The following is an 18,807-nucleotide window of genomic DNA, read 5'->3' as shown; positions in this document are numbered from 1 at the left end:
AATTTCATTTTAATGAAGGGTTTTATGTGTCTGAGTATGTACGTGTATTGCCGTATATTTAAACATGTTTTCCTCTGTGTTCTGATGATGATTATGTGAAAAAAATTACCTTCTCCCGTACTTATAAATTCATTTTAAAGGCGGAAGGGTTCATAAAAATTCCAGTTTCCATGTAGACCAGTATTCATAACGCAGACAGATGGCAGCATCTTAAATTGCTCTTCCGATACTTTTCACAGGTCGTGGCAATTCTGCAGAAGTTCTATTCAAACAGCGAAAGCGCATTGGGATTAAATTTCATCAACGAGCTCATCGTAAGATTCCGGCACTGCTCTAAGTGGGTCGGACGGCAGGCTTTCGCTTTCATTTGTCAGGTTAGCATGGCCTGGGGGTGGGGGTCTCCCCTGGGCACGTGCGCGCGCGTTGATACCAGGTGCCCTGGACGAAGAATCCAGCCCTGAAGTACTAGCCAGGAACTGGGGGATCCGTGGACCAAAGCCCCTTACCCTACAGAGGACTGTGACTGACTCGGTCGGGCTGAGTGACTTGTCCAGGGTTGGGCAGCCTGTGTGGTCATTCACCGTTGACAGTGTGCCGGACATGCCCTAGGTGCGGGGGGCGGAGAGCGCCCAGCCTGCTCCCCCAGCACCTTCCGCATGTGAGGCGAGGGCCGGCCCAGCGCCATGCTCCTGTCATGCTCCTGTCGCGCCGGGTCCGGGCCGTGTGCGTCACCACCCTCGCCTCAGCCGCCGCCACGGAGGGAGGGCGGGGCGGCGAACGGAGCAGCAGGTCGGGGTCAGGCTTTAATCTCTGTAAAGCGAGGCCCCGTCAGCCCGTCCCGCTCCTGGCCCAGCCCCCTGTCCACTCGGAAGGGGCGGCGCCGAGTCCTCAACGCCTCACCGTGCGTCCCTTCCTCGGTGACAGCCACCGTGCCACGAGCCTGGCACTCCCACGTGCTGGCAGGCCAGCCTGTTTTCAGATGAAGCAGTGGACGCCCAGAGAGGTTAAGTCCCTTGTTCAGATCACACAGGAAGTGCGAATCCATAATTTTTTTCTGTCAAAGTGTTAAAAGCCCTAACTTTTCCACATGCACATCTCCAAGCACACACAGAAAGGTGGAGAGACAGCGAAATGACATCTCGGGAACCGTCCCCGGCTTGGTCGCGGTACAGGAAAGCTGTGATTGGACTCCGCCCGGCCCAGGCCCTCGCGACCCCCGCCGCTGAAGGGCTCACCAGGGCCCCCTGTTGGGCTGGAGGGGCATCACGGGCGTACATTGGCCACTTATTTAACAAGGACAGTGGGTGGCAGCGGACGTGCTGGATTCCCCGACCGCAGGCCGACACCGTGAAGTCAGTGCCCCAAATCGTTTTGTGGAGAAAGGGTAAAACAGAGAGTTTTGCTTTTATTTTTAAGTTCGTTGTGAGATTTAGAAAAACACACGATGAAACAGAGAAGATACCAACCACTTTTGTTCAAGAACAGTGAATGCTGTGTGCTCTTGCAATTATTAAAGATTTACAAAACCCACAGTAGCAGCAAGAAAAGGAAGGCTTCTCATCCAGGCTGCCCCGTGAGTGCTGAGGTCACTTAGACACAACTGTGCGGGGAGAGCGTCACCTGGGGTTGTGAGGGACAACACGACACAGAAGCACTAGACTGGAAGCCGAGGGGAGGCCTCGGGCCCAGCACCCTCTGTACTGCCCGCCTCGCCTGTGCCCGGGGCGGGGAAGTGGGGAGGAGCAGCGTGCACCTGCCTCCCCGGTGCGCGGGCGGCCTGGCCCAGCTGGTGCCTCCGAATTCCCCAGCGCGGTGCCTGGCGCCCGGGGAACACTAAGCAAATGCCAGCTGCTCTGGTCCCCCTGCAGACTGATGTGCCACCCACCCCACCTCTCTGTGGTGCAGATGAGGAAACCGAGGCTCAGGAAGGTGAAGCCACGTAGCCAGGGCCCCGGAGCTAGTAAACGATCAGGTCACCTGTCTGGCTCACAGGCCTTTGCTTTCTCCACCAAATGTCACACCACTTGTGACCCAGTGCCTGGTGATGAATTATAAAGCGGTCACTGTGTTTCTAATCAAATTCAGTGGCTGAGATTTTTAAATCAAGACACACACACCCCTCTCAGAGCAACAGATCCCGAAGCGACTTCTTTGGAACTATAGAAGTGTGTGATTTAGGAGAACCTTGCGGATCGGCACTGACACTGTCTTCTGGCGGCGGCTTCCTTTCGTCACAGGCGGTGGTGAGCGAGGAGTGTATCCCTGTGGACCAGTTTGTAGAGCATCTGCTCCCCAGCCTTGTGAGCCTGGCATCGGACCCTGTGCCCAACGTGAGGGTTTTGCTGGCCAAAGCTCTAAGGCAGACGCTGTTGGAAAAGGGTATGTGGACCACTTTCCCGAACTTGTGCATTTTTGTCTTCATCAAGCAGCAGCTAGATTTCTTCTCCAGGGAATTGTAGCAAATTATGGGAGAGCATACTTCAGACTTACCGTGTAAATTAACGTATTCACTTTAATGGGTATTTCGTTATTTATAAAATGACAGGAAATGCTTGTGTTCAGTTTTTACATTTGATAAACGTGCTGAAATGCAAAGTATTCCATCTTCTAGAAACGAGGGAACTTTTTGCACATTTTGAGTCGTGCCATAGAGATTTTGAAAGGTAGCAAATTTAAGCCTTAACTACAATTGGGTTTTAATGGTAGGATTTTGTAGTCAGTAAGAAAAAATACATGCTGCCCTGCCAGTTATTTTCAGCCTGAACAGAAGTAGCGTAAAGGAGTGGGGGGGGGGTCCCTGGGCTCCCTCCCCACCCCACATGCATAGGAGAGGGTCTCCAGCCTGCCCCACCTGCTCCCCCTCCTGTGGCCCACGCATTGCCAGTTCTTCTGTGTTGGAGGGAAGAAAAGATAATGTATTAAAAAGTTTTAGTTGTAATTTAAAAAAATAAGTCTACCTATTCTGGGGAGTTTGTCTTTCACATTTAGGAAATACTCTTTGATTAAGCAATTTTATCATTTTAAAGGACTTACATGATGATAAAGAACTTATATGTATATGACGAGTCTTTGAAAAGTGATCTATTGTCCTGAGTTGTTTAAAAACCTCCACATCTAGAGTTTGTTTTAGAACACAGTTCATGGCACACACGGTTTGAACTCATGGTTTCTCTCGCTAGCATACTTTAGAAATGCCGGTCACCCTCATCTTGAAGTCGTTGAAGAGACCGTCCTGGCTTTGCAGTCAGACCGGGACCAAGATGTCTCCTTTTTCGCCACCCTGGAACCGAAGCGGCGGAACCTCACGGCCACCACCGCGCTGGGAAAGCGGGGCTAGCGGCTCTGTGGCCGCCACGGCCCGGCCGTTTCACGCCTGGCACTCGTCGCTTGCCACGATGGTGCCTCCGAGGGCGGAGAGGGCTCTCACGACCCTTTCCCACCTGCTGTCACAGGGACTGCGCCTGGGACGGGCGCTGGTTCCGCGTGGCCCGGCTGCGCCCCACTTGCGCGCCCTGCCTGCCTGTCGCACAGCCTGTGAAAAGGTGGTACGAGCAGGTGCCGGGTGGGGGTGGGACCTCCATGGCATCAGGTCACCTGTGTGGGGCTTGTTTTCTCTATTACAAACTATGTTATTTAAAGCCTCCCCCACCAATGACGTAGTTTGTTAGGAGCTTTCCAGTCTTTAACAGACTCGCACATTTGGCTCCCTTACATTTTCCTATAAAACATAGTTTATGGTATTTTATTTTATTTTTAACTTTAATACTGTACATATGTAAATAACTCCTGACAGGAAAAAAAATATATTAATGTAATATTAGCCTCCTATCAGTGAACAGAACAAATACATCATTTAAATTTATGTTCCACTTTGAATTGCTGCAAATATAGCCCAATTTGTTTACTTTTGAAGAATGTGATAGTTAAAGGAATCTACTAAAGGATGATTTATGGCAGTCTTTCTAATGTTGTACGTTTGTTATAAACTCTCCTTGGAATTTTCCCTCAGGCACTCATCCCTCCCCCTTCTCGAGGGAACTGTAGCCATAAAGATATGTATTGGCTTTCGATGGAGGCAAAAAGCAGAAAGATTTTTCATTCTTACATGGATATGTTAGCACTCGCTTAAGAACTCAGGAGGGAAATTGATCATTGAGATGCGTGGATATTGACTTTAATGCTTTAGAACCTTAACAAAAAATAAGAAACCATAGTTCTCATCAGGCTATATACTTGCCCACAAATACCTGTGATTCTCGGGGTATTAAATTGTGATATTCTTCAAACCGACTTAAGTATACAGAACTTAGATTTCACGCTTTTAAAATGTAGGTTAAGAGAAAGATGCTCTAGCCTTTAAACAGGTTTTTCATTAATTGAAGGTTCTTTGTCCATTTGATTAAGTTCTGCGCACATGTGTGCCACGTTACTTTCCTTGTTTCTGTGATCATCTACTCGGAGGGAGGGAAGGGGGTCTGGGCTGCCCACTGCGGTCCAAGAGCAGCTGCCAAGGGCACGTTAGCTGTGTCCATTCTTCCCTTAGATCTTTTTCTTGTCTTTTCTTTCTTTTTGTTTTAAATAAAATGTCTGGAGCTGTATATTGAATTTCCTGCTATACAGGATGCTCTCCCCTCCCCCATTCTTCCAGCGGAAAGGAAGACGGTCTATGCCGTGCCAAAGACAATAAGGTCCGTGTGAGAACTTGAGAGCGTGAGCCACGGTCGCATCCGCACAACTTCAGCAAAGAGCGAGTTAATAAATTGGAGGCTAAATATTAAGAAAAAAAGAAAACTCAATCCATCCGTGTTCAGTACTTGCTCGTAATAAATGGATGGAGGCCGTGTTTTGCTTCAGTAGCAAGCAATTAAAAATTTTCTTATTGCCTAGAAATTGAGATTGTCATGTTGTTAAAATCTGTTGATCTAGCAGCATAAGTAGAATTATTCAACTGTATTGAATTATTCAGTCTTGCATTCTGTGCAGAGCTTAATTTTCCATTAAGAAAAAAAGATTAGCCTCAGTTTGTGTTGTGATCTGTGGAATTCGCATGCTGAATCAAACGGGCTGGTCGGCATCCTAGACACTCTGGTAAATAATTTAACCCTTAAAATTTCATTTTATACATTAAAAAGTTTTCTATAATATAATGCCTTTCCAAAGCAAAGATTTTTTTTTTATGACTCATTTCGCTGCAAAAAGTATGTTTAAGGCTCACATTTTCTCGTTTTTGGAAACAACCGAGATTTCCCTTAAGACTGTTTTGGCTCCCTGTGGCGTTCTCGCCTGTTGCTCCCCCTGGAGCTTGCTGTTTTCCTGAACGTCCTGTCAGGTGCATTAGTGGAAAAGCACAGGATGGGTTTCTCTCAGGTATGAGCTCCCTCGAAAGGCATCTTAACAATAGAACCATCGGCAGCCTTTCACCACGTGGACAGGCCCCTTTGTTAAGTGTTTTTATCTGGCACCTTTCTCACTACAAGAATTCGAGAGCATTTTCAAAATGGATGGATTTCGATGCGGCTTCTGCCTTCTTCTGGAGTGGCCCAGTGCCGATTTTTTTCACCAAGTCGTGCCCAGATCTGCCGAAAGGAGTCATATTTCTGCAATATTTTTTTGGCTAGAAATAATGATTTTTAAGCATGCCTAAAGACTGCGCTTTACAACGCTCTGTGGACATGCACGCAGTGATGATCTAGAGGGTTATTCATGCAGAATTCCCCCAGGCGGTGGGCCCCGGGCTCATGCAAAGATTGTGTTTAAGCAGACATGGAGGAGAGGTCAGTTTCCTCACAGAAAGCCGCCTCGCTCTCCTCGTTTTCCACGTGAAAGGAGCTGACATAAAGAGCAGCTTGGAGCTGCGAGCAGGAGCTGGGTCGTGGTGGGAGCTGGGCCCGCGGGGGTCGCGCAGGGCGCAGCCTCTCGGCGATGCCTGTGTATTGATCTGTATCGATCTCAGTAAAGCTTCCGGCTTTAGGAAGCGCCTGTGCCCTTTCGCGTCGTTTCAGACGCGTCTCGGCTCATCCGCCCACGCTGGAGGCTCGGCCGGCTGGAGGGGCGCCGAGGGCGGGGGCGGGGATGACGCGCGGCCGCCGCGCGCAGCCTGGATGACGCACGCTGGGGGCCGGCGGTGGCCATGCGGCGGGCTGCGGGGGACAAGGCGGGCGCCGGCGGAGCGCGGGCTGCAGGCCGCCGGGGGGCGCCCTGCGTCCGGACCCCGCGGCGGGGCGGCGGCCTCCCTCCGCGCAGCCCCCCGCCCGCGCCCACAGCGGGAGCCGCGGCGGGGACTCGCAGGCCACGAGCCTGACGCTCGACTTGGCCCCAGATGTCTTCACCATGCGGGTGTTGCTGGAGGAGACCGGGGAGATGTTCCGAGTGACAAACTGCCGCGCGGACACGACCGTGCTGGAGCTCAAAAAGGAGTTGGACCTGATAGCCGGCATCCCCTTGAACCTCCAGCGGCTCCAGTACCTGGACCAAGGTGGCCCCTGCGCACCCCCTCCCCTCGCCACGTGTACTCCCTCGACCCGGGGCTCCCAGTCCCCTTTTAAAACCTGCGGTCCCGGAAGGGGAGCTTGCCCACGCGAGAGCCCCCTGAGTTCGAAACAAACCCCAGATGGAAAAGCAAACCCTGGCCACTTAGGGACCGCCCCACCCCAGACGGGCGAGTTCACGGGAGCCCTCAGATCTCAAGGCGAGACCCCACTCCACAAGCAGTGCTGCTGGGATTAGGGCTCCAGTCCCAAAGCTAGCTGTGTAGTCAGCCCTGCCAACCTGAGCAAATTGTACCCACCTGGGGACCCCAGGTCCCCAAACACGCTGGCACGGCAGGACCCCTCGGAAGCCCAGACCCTCAAGCTCCCCATGTCTTTGTCCGGGACCCAAGTCCCAAGGCCAACAGTTCCCACACACGACTGCAGGTCTGAGACAAAGCCCAGGACCCCAATCACAGGCCAACCTGCTCACATCCGGACCCCAGACTCAAACTTCAAGTCCTCATGCTAGACATGTGGACATCAGAACCCCCAATCCACCAGCCAGCCATGTCCACACAAGGGCAACAAAGACCGAAACAAACCTACCCATTTCACGACCCCAAAACCCAGAATAGACCTGCCCGAGACTGAACCCCAAATCTCCAGGGTAACCGTGACTACCTCAGAACCCCCCCCAAATCCTCTGGTAACTGTGTCCACACAAGGACGCCAAAGTTCAGAGCAAACCGTGCCTACTTAGGGATCCCAAAATTCAGAACATACCTGCCCATGACTGAACCCCAAATCTCCAGAGAAACTTAGAGTATCTCAGAACCCCAAATCCTCTGGCAACTATGCCCATGCCAGGATGTTAAAGCTCAGAATAAACCCTGCCCACTTCAGGACCCCAAAACCAAGAACAAACTTTGCCAAGACTGAACCCCAGATTCCTAGGCTATCCATGTGACCATCAGAACCCCGAATCCTCCAGCAATCGTGTCCACTGATGAATGCTAAAGCCTAAGACGAACTCTGCCCACCCGAGGACCCCACATCTCTATGCAAAGCGTGCCTGCGTTTGAACCTCAAAATCCACACTACGCCTGCCCGCAACAGGAACCCGAACCCCAGGGCAGACCCCGACCGGATTAAGACCCTGAGTCTCGGAGCAGACACTCCCCGTTCTGAGCTCTCCAATGTCTAACTATCCACTGTGCATCCGAATCCCAGTCCATCAGCCATCTCTGTGTGCCCGAGGATACCAGAGCCCAAAGCGAGTTCGTCCCACATCTGGACCCCAAAATTCAAAGCCAACCCCGCCCACATCTGAGAGCCAGATTGCAAGCTCACTACGACTGACTACACTACAACCCCAGTCCCAAGCACGGTGTCCTCATAAGGGCTTCAAAACATGAGATAAACTCTGCCCACAGTAGGACCCCAAAACTCAAGTCAAACCTGCCCGTATCTACATCCCAAACCTCCATGGAAACCATGTCTACATCAACACTCCCAAGGTTTAAGCCAACCACACCCATGTGAGGAAGCCAAAGTTCAAAACAAGCCTTGCCTACAACAGGACCCCCAAACCCAAAGCCAACTCTGCTTGTGTTTGAAATCGAAAGTGCTCAGCCAACCTTATTCACATCAGGATCCCAAATTTTAGACCAAACCCTGTCTATGTCAGGATCCCAAACCTCAGGGCAGAACCTGTCGCCATTAAGACCCCCAAATCCCAGGGCAGACCTGGTTCCTCACCCCTAGTTGTCATACTCCCCAGGCTACATCAGAATCCCAAATCCCCAAACAAGCCTTGCCGCACAAGGACTCCACACCCCAGAATAGACCTTCCCATATCAGGACCCCCAGACAGAAAGTAAACCTTGCCTTCATCGGAACCTCAAATCCGGAGCAAACTCAGCCCTCGTCAGAACCCCAAATCTCAAAGCAAACCCTGTCCACGTTTGAACCCCGAATACTGGCACTAACCCAGTTGTATCAGAACCCCGAATCTTAAGCTGTGTCCTTGTCTCTATCAGGAGCTCAAAGCTACCCAGCCGGAATCAGAACCCAGCACCCAAAGCTCACTATGGCTAAATCAGCACCCCAAGGTCCCCTATCCAGACAAACCCCACATGGGAGGTACGCAGTGGAGGGCAAGGACCCTAGAGCCCAGTCTCTCCCTCCATCAATCTTCTTCCCTTGGTCTGGGGACCTGGCTGTCCCTTTCCCGAGCCCTACGATATTTAGGATATGAGAACAGGATCGAAGGCCCTGGGCTCCATCATCTCCCCACCCGGTTGACATCAATGCAAAAAACACTTCGAGAAAACGAGGATGTAAAAGCCTCTGTGGCTGCTGCACAGAGAGCGTGAATGGCCGGTACTGCAGACGCTCTGCAGCGTTACTGCAGGGGCCAGGGCCGGTGGCGACAGACAGCGCTGAGAGCAGCCTGTCTCCACCCCGCTGCCCCCGGGGGCCCCCGGGGGCCCCGCTCGGCTTCCCGGCCTGTGAGGCTGAGCCCTTTCAAGCTCTCGACTTCTCAGTGCCCTATAGGCAGAAACGACTAGGGAAGAATGAAATGGACGCGAAAGGCCAAAGGACCTCGCGTCGCTCTCTCTGAGACAGATGCAGGGTTTTTCACGACGTATTTACTGTGCTGGAGGAGTCTCTGGAAGATGCTTTGGGGGCATTTGTGAGGCTTTATTTGGAAAGAAAGAGATCTCGAACCCGGTCTGCGTTTCATAGGTTGCAAATGACGTGAACTCTTGAAGGACTTAGAGTTCCAAAACGAGGGATTCGAAAATTACGTATCCTGAGCCACAGACGTCTGGCACCCCTTGTTAATTTACTTTCTCTGATGAGCTATGCCGAGCTATGAATTCAAGAAAGCTGAGAGGGAATGAAAGAGATCAGTGTTAAGTAGGCAGATGTCACAATCTGCCTACTGATGTCACAATCTTGTCATTCGGCAAGCACTTAGCGACCGTTAGAAGCTTGATGTCTCTTGTGGTCGGAATCCTTAGTATTGATGGCCGATAAAGAGAGAAGGCACAACTACATTAATGGAAGGAGTTTGGGCTTCTGCCTGTAGCTAGTGAGCTGACGCCTCTTTACCCACCTCTAAGGCTGCCCGGGAGGATCAAATGAGAGAATGTGTGTGAAAACCTTGAGAGACACAGATCTAAAAGAGGCATGCAAGCCCATGGATGAGGGTGCCCTCACACGTCTGTTGTCAACACTAATAATTTATTTAGCTGGCGATAATTAGTACTTGTCTTAGCCGAAGGCAGTCGCTCCCTACCTGTTGAAAAAGAATGCTCTGCTTTCTGTGGGCGCCCTGTCCAGCACGTGCGAATCACACTCCCGTCTTTCCCAGGGAAATATAGCTTTACTCAGTGTTTTCAAAGTCGATAAGAAGACAGGGTGTCTTGCTTAGACTAATCGCTGATTAGCCTCCGTGTTGCAACCACAAATAAGACCCCAATGAACAGGTCGGCTAGTCACTATTTCCTGTTTACATCCGCCATCCGGAGTAAACAAAGGTTCCAGCAGAGCCCACAGTGACGAGTGGGGGGTGCTGGAGGGAAGGCAAGTCTGCTCGGAGTCCTGGCTTTGCCATTTGCTAGGGGGCTTCAGTGTGCTCATCAGCAAATGGCGATGATCCTAGCTTGTGGTGAGGATTAAGGAATGTAGGGTCTTAGTACAGGTGCTTGATCGTGGAACCGGAAAACTCACAAGCTCCACTTGGAGTAAATGCTACTTGCGCCCGGGCGGAGTTGAGATGTTATATTTGTGGCGTGGCTTATGAAGAAATCAAATCGTTCTGTTAAGCAAGAATATAGGTGGCCACGTAAGAAAATATCTGCATATTTAAAAAGGTAAACTAAATACAACTTCAGTTTCTTAAAATGTTCTATAATCCTCTTCTGCTGTTTCTGACGGCCTTCCCCAGAGAGTCTGGGGTCACGAAGTGTGAGTAGAAGCGCCCCATTCTTTCATATGAGTGAGAGGCTATTCTGGGTGACGCCCCAGACCAAGGCGTTCTGGCTTCTGCAACCCAAATCACGGTGAATGCCAACGTCACCATTTTATATCTCCACAGCTTCTCAATGGACGCAATTTTGTCCCCCAGGGGCCACTTGGCAAGGCGCAGTGACATTTCTGGTTGTCACGACTAGGCGGTTGTGCCACTGACATCTTGCGGGTAGAGCCCAGGGGTGCTGCTAGACGCCCTTTACAAAGCGCAGACAGCCCCATGACAGGAAATGATCCAGTCCCACGTGTCGATGGCGCCAAGGTCGAGAAATGCTGCTGTTGATTATAATTTGAAAGAGCCAACAAATTTTTGTCATCGTGTTGCTGCTTTAACCAGCTGATGACAACATTGACCAGAGTATTGTTTAACGTACACAATTTCTGTAACTACACTGTGCTGTGACTGTGATATGTAGTTATTTCAAGTGTAAGTAGTTCTATTTGTAGAGTTTGCCTCATAAAATGACTTTACTGACTCGTGTTTTTCTGCAATAGGATGAGTTATAACTACAGAATTTTATAAATCGTTGCCTTTTTTATTTTTTTGTTGTGTGATTTGGCTTCTATCTGAGCCGAGCCAAATTAATTTTTCTAAAAGCATTAACGACCACAAACAGATTCGTGCAGAGTCATCCAATGAGATGAATGCTCAAGGTTCTAAAATTATCTTTGTGATGCCCGAGGTCAGATAATCTCTTAACCCACGTAATAGTTTATTTTTAACACCCAACTTTTTTTTTTTAAAAAAGACAAAATGATTCCCCCTAGGCATTTTGATGGATGACACCACACTGAAGTTCCATGATGTCGTTCCTGGCGGGATTATTTCGTTGTGTGTCTGGCATTACGATGGATGGATGGAGCTGGTTTTGGCGGCTGTGGAAGGGGATCCCAGTAAGGTGTTTTTATGATTCTTTAAATGGATATTATACTTCGTGAAGCAACTGTAAGTTGCACATGCGTGGGTGGGTGGGGGGCACTTATTGTTAATGCGACTATAATTTGAGTAAAAGTTTCAGAGCAGGAAAAAAAGATAACAAGGACTTAGGTCATAACGATCAAATACGCTATTGAGTGCTTCCGTCGTGGGATGTCACTGTGTTCACTTATTTGTGATTTATAACCTGCTCACGCCCCCGGAAGGGATGGGGCAGTGCATATTCTACTCGGGTGTGCATTTTGTAAAATTGGAAACCTAACTTAACTGCGAGGAGAGGAGGCCAGATAAACATGGAGCTTCGTAGCCCACAGCGCTGGATGATGCAGTGAGCCTGGTGCGGGGGGTGGGGGGTGTCCCACCCCAAGGGGCAAGACCACGCACTGCTCGCGTACACAGCAGGCCTTGTACTCTGCTGTCGGCTCTGGGGTGAGCGGTGCGTGTGGTGGGGAGGAGGTGTCCACCCAGTGGCGAAGATGGGTCACTCAGACACAAGGCAGCAGGTGCATGTTCCTTCTAGAAAAGCGAGGAAGTTGTGCAGAAGAGGAGACAGTTTCCTTCCGGGGGAGAGAGGTCAGGGAAGATTGGGTGCAGGGGGCGTGCGGGGATTAGGTTGGGGCGGCAGGGCCGGACTGCAGCCCCCCACCCCCTCGGATGAGTGGGTCTCAGCAGGGAAGGCTTGTACGGTCCCTCCCAGGCCGTCCCCGGCCTCCGCTCTGCCACCATGCCGGGGCGTTTGGCTTTGGCTCTGGACGTGGGGTGGTTCTGTCTTGAGCAGAATTGCCATGTCCTGTGCCTTGTGCACTGTCACACGCTGCCCCTCCTTGCTGCCCCACACCGGACGCTGGCATGAGGGCCAGCATCCCCCCCATGCCCAGAGGCCGAGTTCGCCACGCGATGATTCTGTTACGGGGGGCTGTTATTCACCCAAGAGCCGAGTTCAGTGTGTTCCATACGCTGACAGAGACAATGGGCCTGGAAATAGCTCGGAAGGTCGGAGTTCACGAAGTCTCCAGGGTTTGTCCCCCCCCAGGGAGGCCGCTTCGCGCTGGCTGGGGTCTTCCTTCGTGGCCGCAGGCACCTTCCTCTGGATACCCAGCAAATCTATTTTTTCTCTCTTCAAAACATTGACAGGAAGAACTTCCTGCCTTCCGAGCCGGCCCGATGGTAAATTCGTATTTCCTGGACATGTGTAGAGTGTCAAACAATGTTCACCCCTGTTCTCTTGGGTGTTTTCCAACTCTCGTGTTAGGGTTTGCCCTCTCCGTTCCCATCGCGAGCCTTGACATGGCGCGTGAGCTAACCTCCAGTCGGGGGAGTCCCGTCACCGCCCCCCCTGCACCCCGGAGCCAGGGGTATCTGCCCGTCAGCAACAACCGGTCTCACTGTGTCCCCTGTGTATCCGGCCCAGCTGTTTTGCCTCGGCGTTACCGAAGAGTCTTTCTACCGAACCGCCAACTCGCAGCACCTCGAGGAGAAGCAGCGGAAGAGATGGGTGTCTCAGAGAGCATCCGTGGCGCTGTATGTCACCTCGCACAGAGGGCACGCGGAGGCCGTGCAGTACCTTCTAGAAAACGGTAATTCTGGTAGACAGCCGAGGACGTACAGGACTTGGGGTCCTTTGCAGGTAGGGAGGGCAGAGTGGCTGGTCTTCCTGGTCCCTCCAGTCTTATCAGCCACCAGTCACGGCCCCCGCTGGGCCACTCGACGCCTGTCTGAGGTATCCCAGGACAATGCTAGTAGCGGCTGTGTCCTCTCTCTCCGCCAGCGCTCGAGAAGCTCCTTTCTGCTGTGGGGAGATGGAACTTTCAGGACACCAAGGCCTAGGACAGCTGAAAGGGCTTCTTGGCTTCCACGTCCAGCCAGACGCACGGCTGGGGACGTTCCCCAGCTGCCCACGTGATCTGGGTTTCAACCATAGTCCGAGGGGCCAGCCCAGGCGGGCATCATTCTCCTGGTGGTTGACAGGCCGGCCAGTCTCCTTTCTCCAAGATTTTGAATTACTTCCCTCAGGAGACAGTTACCCCAAACCCTCTTTTAATCTCTCCTCCACCAAGGGGCAGGTTTCTCTCCCCCTCCCCGCCCCTAATTAGAAGCCTTAGCTGCCCGCATGGTCTCTGACTTCAAGGGCTTTACGTGAGATTCTGCAGGCGTATGCTTATCTGCCCTGGATGTGGGTGTTTTTGAGAAAAAGGCCCACTGAATGGTGTAGACCATTCGAGAACAATAGACAGTAGTTGCAGACGGCCCGGCCACCGCTTCCTCGGGAAGAGGAAGAACGCATAACGGTATTTGGTCAATGGTTTGAGGCCCAGAGGGCGGCCTCACCCCAGGGTCTTGCGTGTCAACTTGCCTCCGAATTAGACCCTTTCTCTCCTGCCCGTGGCCTTGACCCCAGCCTCTCTTCGCTCAGTCTTTGCTTTTTTTTTTAACCGTTTCCACCGAGAAAAGCAGCAAATATGTCAGGTGCTTGGCAGGATGGCCGGGCGGCGAGCCCGTGCTGGACAGGGTTTTCCTGACTGCGCCCTCCTTCCACCGCCGTCTGCACATCGCCTGTCACAGTCCTTCTCACTCAGAAAAAGTCACTTTCACTCCGATGGAACCGTGATGTGCTTGAAAACACCAGTTAAAAAATTATAGCCAGTTTTGCAAAGTTTTCTGTCCCCTGCAGACAGCTGTTGCTAAGACGAGGCCGGGGCCAACACTGGGTGTCCCGAAGGCCCGTTTAAAGCTTTACATCACCGGCTGGCCACAGCTCATGGGAACCGGCTCTCGAAAACGTCAGCTGCGTGGAATCGATTTGCCTTGTTTTCTGTGTCATGATATTTGTTATCCAGAATTTGATTTGATTCAACGAGTCCATATTGGACACCTGCCATTGGCCCATCCATCTGTGGGAGGCAGCGCGGGATTCAGTGGAAGCAAGACCTGTCCATGAGTCAGGCCGCCCCCACAGTCTGGCTTCCCGCGGCATCGCTCGACGGGCCGGGGCTGAAAACGGCAGTGGTCAAAACAACTGTGGTTTCTGCCCTTGAGGAGTTTACGAAGGGAAGTCAGCAAGTGATTACGAGTAATTCATTCCATGGTCAGTTGTGCTCAGCACATTCTGAAGATGCAAAGTGCGCAGAGGAGTTTGTTGGTGGGGGGCTGGGGGGTGGTGTTAAGGGCTCCCTGAAGAGGAGGGAGCAACTTAAAGAAGGACAGAGGTAGGGAGGAAAAAGAAATGGGGTGCAGGCATAGGCTAGCAAAATTTTCAAAGGAGCAGGGGTGGGTGGAGAGGGCAGAATGATTCAGGATATTTAGGGGAGTAGAAGCCTAGTGTGGGCGTCAAGGGAGGAGGAGAGAGGGAGCTGTCGTGAGGGGAGCGATCTGCAGGAGTGATGGGGGCTTGAGGTGAGAGACAGTGAGGCCGGGAGCAGCCCCAGGGCAGTGGGTGTTGGCAGCGGGGCTGGAGGAGAGCGATGTGGGCACAGATGTCTGACGGCCACGGAGGAGCAGCCGGGGGCCGGGCAGCTCTGGGTGCTGGGGGTGCGACGCCCCCTCCCTGACGCTCACTGCTCGTCCTCCCAAGGGCCCCGCTCACCGCCTCGGCCCTCGGCGCTCCTCTTCTTGAATGTCTTTGGAAGGTGCAGCTCGTGACCAGGAGGTGGCCTCCCTCAGCCAGTCCCCTTATTTTACAGGGGCCAACTGTCTCAGCAGAACCCCCATGGGAAGGACACCCCTGCACGTGGCTGCGGCCATGGGCCGGCTGGACTGTATAAACCTGCTGCTCAGACACGGGGCCGCCATCAGCGCCAAGGATGCCATGGGGATGACCCCCATGGCCATCGCCCGCCAGCTGAACCGCAAGCACAGTGAGCGGCGGCTGTTCCTCTTCTACTGGATATTGAAGTCTGGGAGGAAGGGCACGATGGACCTGAGCATGAGCAAGACTTCTCGGATGGTCAAGTTCGGGTCTGGCTCTAAGAAGACCAGAACTTAGCTCATCCGGGCCGACTTGGGTAACTTCTCAAGGGTTCGGATCCACACTGGCCCCCGGTGAGCAGGGAGGCAGCCAAACATGGAGATTAATCTTTATCAGATACTCAAAAAGTCCCGTTTGCAAATGACTTGGGGAGGAGGTTGATAGCAGTAGGTGAGTTGTGTCCATTTTGTAATCTGTCACGGACCTAACAGGCGCGATGCCAGCCTTTCATTTTAAGCTCTTTGTACACAGCATCCCACAGCGCTGCTTGGCGGGACGGGGCCACTTGCCTCCTCTCCCGTCTGCAGACCGACTAATGCACCAGCTTCGTAAGATGCTTCGTAAGAGTAATAGCGTCAGTGAGGATGACGCTGCTGGTATCGCTCAGAATTGCTAGTGCTGGCCAAGGTCGGAGGTCATGCGCAGCGTGGGCTGGGAATTTTGGTTTGCAAAACTCATGGACCTAGATGCTCCCACAGCTTGTAATGTTCCAGAAGGTTTCCCGAGCCAGCTTTGAGGGGTCTGCCGCGTGAGCTGGGTGTGGGGAGGAAGACGGGGGTGACCGACACGCGCAGCCCTGTCTGAAGGGGGCACCGTGACGCGGTGAAAAATGAGTCGAAGGCGGCTAGATCTTTCCAGAACTTTCTAGAGCTGGAAATCTGGCTTTTTGTTATGATTAAGTCCTGATTTTTAAGGGGTCTGAGCGACATTTTTTTATGACTACGGTATGGTTCAAAGGGAGCAGAAGATTTGAGACACGCCTATAGCTGCCCCTTGTCACACTCTAACTCGTTTCATAGAAGAAAGTGGTAGAAGCAAACCTGGACACATTGGGACGTTCCTTAGCTCCGAGGCCACGGGGCAGGACCGTCTCCCGGGCGCTGAGGTTCTGCTTTTAGAGCGATGGAAAATGGCAGCGAATCCTGGCACCCTCTTTCTGGGCTTCCATCCCAATAACTGGATTCAGCCTCTAAATTAATTGGCCGCATTTCCTGCTGTCACGGCAAGTAAGATCTGTGTTGATGATGTGGCTTCACACTCGCTAGACGCGGCTGCACCCAGCTCAGCAGTCTGTTTGACAAATAATAGGCAGGAAAAAAAATATAGTTTAGCATCAACTATGTCAAAACTGAGAGCTCGTTTTTGGCAGGCATTCTCCACAGGCAGATATTAAGTAACCCCATCCAGTGGGTCAATTCATTTAGCTAATGAGGTGTGTTGGGGGGTGGGGGCGGACGGGACACGGGCACCCTTTTAACTTAACAAGTGGTATTACTCAAAGTCATGTGTCTGCCGGGAGCTTCGCGCCGCCGTCTCTGTGGTTAGGAGAGCCAGTCGCTGGACGCTTGTCCCCAGGACTTCGGAGGCAAGCATCCCGCTTCGTATTCTCCCAACTCAGTTGAACACTTGGCCAGAAACCGGGCAGGTTCCAAACTCTCTGTGGTGACCTTTTGCTCAGAACGTGGCGGGGTCATTGGAATACTTCTGTGGGTCCTGGAGCCTCTTCACCCTAGACCACCTCGACATCAAACAGCCTGCCTCGCATAGTCAATAAAATATGTCCGTAGAGGAGCTAATTTGCAATCTTTTGCAATTGTGTTACCTTTTGTAGAAATTTCATTAACCATTTATTTTAAAGTGTTTTTTTTTTGGTTTGTTTTGGGGCCAACAGAAGAAAAAATTTTGAGGGAGCTATCACAACCATTTTTGTAGGACTCTGAGGTCCTTTTAGGCCCAAGGCCCTGGGGACAGTCTTTAGCTATGGTCTGCAGTCGCCCGGATGGGCCTTACCTGCCCGTGGGGAAGACGGGCGTCCTCTGGGAAGGCCCTTCGGTCAGTCGCCGGGGTAGAATACCCAGCTCCCCCGTCCTGGTGTTCCCGGGAGGCTGGGCAAAGAGCTGCCATGCTAGTGGGAGGTGCGGGGCTTGGTGACAGCGTGGGCCTCCGGTCACATCCTGCCGGCTCTGCCCTGTGGCTTTGGGCACGTTCCCTGCTGCTCCGGGCCGAGAGTCGTCTGTGGAAGAGACGGCGGGTTCGGGGTGCCTGGTCCCCCAGGGTGCTGGAGGAACTGGGGGGCAGGAAGCAGTCACTGTACGCTGGCTGTGGTTGTCTGCGAGCTTGGCTGGAAAACCTTGCCGAGGTCACGGGCTAAGTTATTGATGTTTGAGCAAGAGGGGAGAGAGGAGAATCACTGGATGCCTTTCCTGGGCTTCCTTAGGTTCCGAGAAGTGAAGAGCTGATGACCGAGCCCTTTGAGCATCCTTGGATTTCTGTGGCTGTGCGGAGGAGGGTCCCTCAGCATCTCTTCATCATCCTGGGACACAGTCCTTGGCACGGGGCGGACCACTTGCTATTCGCAGAGCCAAGGTTAGGGCTCACTGGGAGCAAAAACCCGTCCACCCCGCTCCTTACCATTTTTCTTCCCCTGAGCAAGTTATAACGAGTCGCCCGGTCTTGTACGGACTTTTAATTGCATGTCCTTTCTGGAGGTCGAGGCAGTATAAATTAGAAAGAGGTGACTGTGGTTCAGAGGGCATCCTGAACATCCCGCCCAGACCTGGCCTGGCTGACCCGGTCTCCGGGCCATCCAGCCTTTGGTCCCCCTCCCACCCCATTGTTTCAGGGGCCGCTAAACAAAGATGCTGAGCCTTATTCTGCATCCGGTCTAGTGGCCTGGTGTCCAGCATCCTGCTGACCCTGGGTGTGGGTGCCCTGGCTGTCCCCTTGGCCCTCTGGCCACCCCGTGGGTCTCGCAGCTCTACACGGTCTTCGGCACTTTGCCTTCTCTCTCCGAAGACTCGTCCGCGAGGTTTCAGCTGGGGGCCTGGGCTCGGTTCCCAGTTCCTCCCTCCGCCTCAGACCTGGATGCTCCCTTATCTGAAGCATGTTCACCAACCAGAGCTTCCCAGAGAGGCAGAAGTACGTCCCACCGGTGGCATCTCAGGGGACTTTGGGTGGCCCCTGAGTGACACTGAAACCTAGGGCGAAAGTTACTGCCTTTTCGAATTTCTTTCAACCCTTCTAATCTCTGTCTGGTGCTACTATGTCTTAGATTCCTCCCCGAATCTCACTAATCTCCCTTTGAAAAACACGCAAACAGAGCAGGCTTCCTCAGGCAAAAATCCTTTTGCTAGGATTGTTTTCAGCACATTCGTGGACCAGGATTCTACTCCTCTCTCCACCCTTAACTAGTGGGTGACCTTGAGACCAATGTGACCTCCTGAGGGCCTCAGCTTCTTTGTCTGTAATATTTGGGTCATAAAACCTGGCCCTGTCATCCTTGGGGAGATGAAACGCTCGGCACGGAGCAGACACTTGAAAAATAGTAGCCATTATTATTATTATTATTATTATTATTATTACCACCTCCACTTAATTTGCTTAAAATGTTTACTCGC

General features: G+C 52.4%; 2 protein-coding genes across 4 annotated transcripts in view; both read left to right on the top strand.

Annotated features, from left to right (window-relative positions):
- The window catches only part of LOC120603871 (serine/threonine-protein phosphatase 4 regulatory subunit 1-like), a 66,800-nt gene extending 61,780 nt beyond the window's left edge, over nucleotides 1-5,020 (top strand). For 2 of the 3 annotated variants that reach the window (XM_039864691.1, XM_039864692.1), the window contains 3 exons: nucleotides 240-374; nucleotides 2,238-2,379; nucleotides 3,180-5,020. In XM_039864691.1, the coding sequence (XP_039720625.1) occupies nucleotides 240-374; nucleotides 2,238-2,379; nucleotides 3,180-3,337 (435 nt within the window). In that variant the 3' untranslated portion in view covers nucleotides 3,338-5,020. Of the gene's footprint in view, nucleotides 1-239; nucleotides 375-2,178; nucleotides 2,380-3,179 lie in introns of those variants that run through there. The other variant, XM_039864693.1, reaches the window with a different exon arrangement.
- Nucleotides 5,021-5,763: 743 nt separating this feature from the next.
- ANKRD60 (ankyrin repeat domain 60) lies at nucleotides 5,764-15,427 on the top strand. The gene is made up of 5 exons (XM_039863734.1): nucleotides 5,764-5,774; nucleotides 6,183-6,475; nucleotides 11,277-11,407; nucleotides 12,857-13,022; nucleotides 15,126-15,427. The coding sequence occupies exons 1-5, from the start codon at nucleotides 5,764-5,766 to the stop codon at nucleotides 15,425-15,427; spliced, it is 903 nt and encodes a 300-aa protein (XP_039719668.1).
- The last annotated feature ends 3,380 nt before the right edge of the window (nucleotides 15,428-18,807 follow it).

This window comes from Pteropus medius, unplaced genomic scaffold, assembly GCF_902729225.1.
Source record: "Pteropus medius unplaced genomic scaffold, Ma_sr-lr_union100, whole genome shotgun sequence".
In the NCBI taxonomy this organism is placed as follows: Eukaryota; Metazoa; Chordata; class Mammalia; order Chiroptera; family Pteropodidae; genus Pteropus; species Pteropus medius.
Note: the sequence above shows the minus strand (reverse complement) of the source record. Positions and strands in the feature narration are given on the sequence as shown.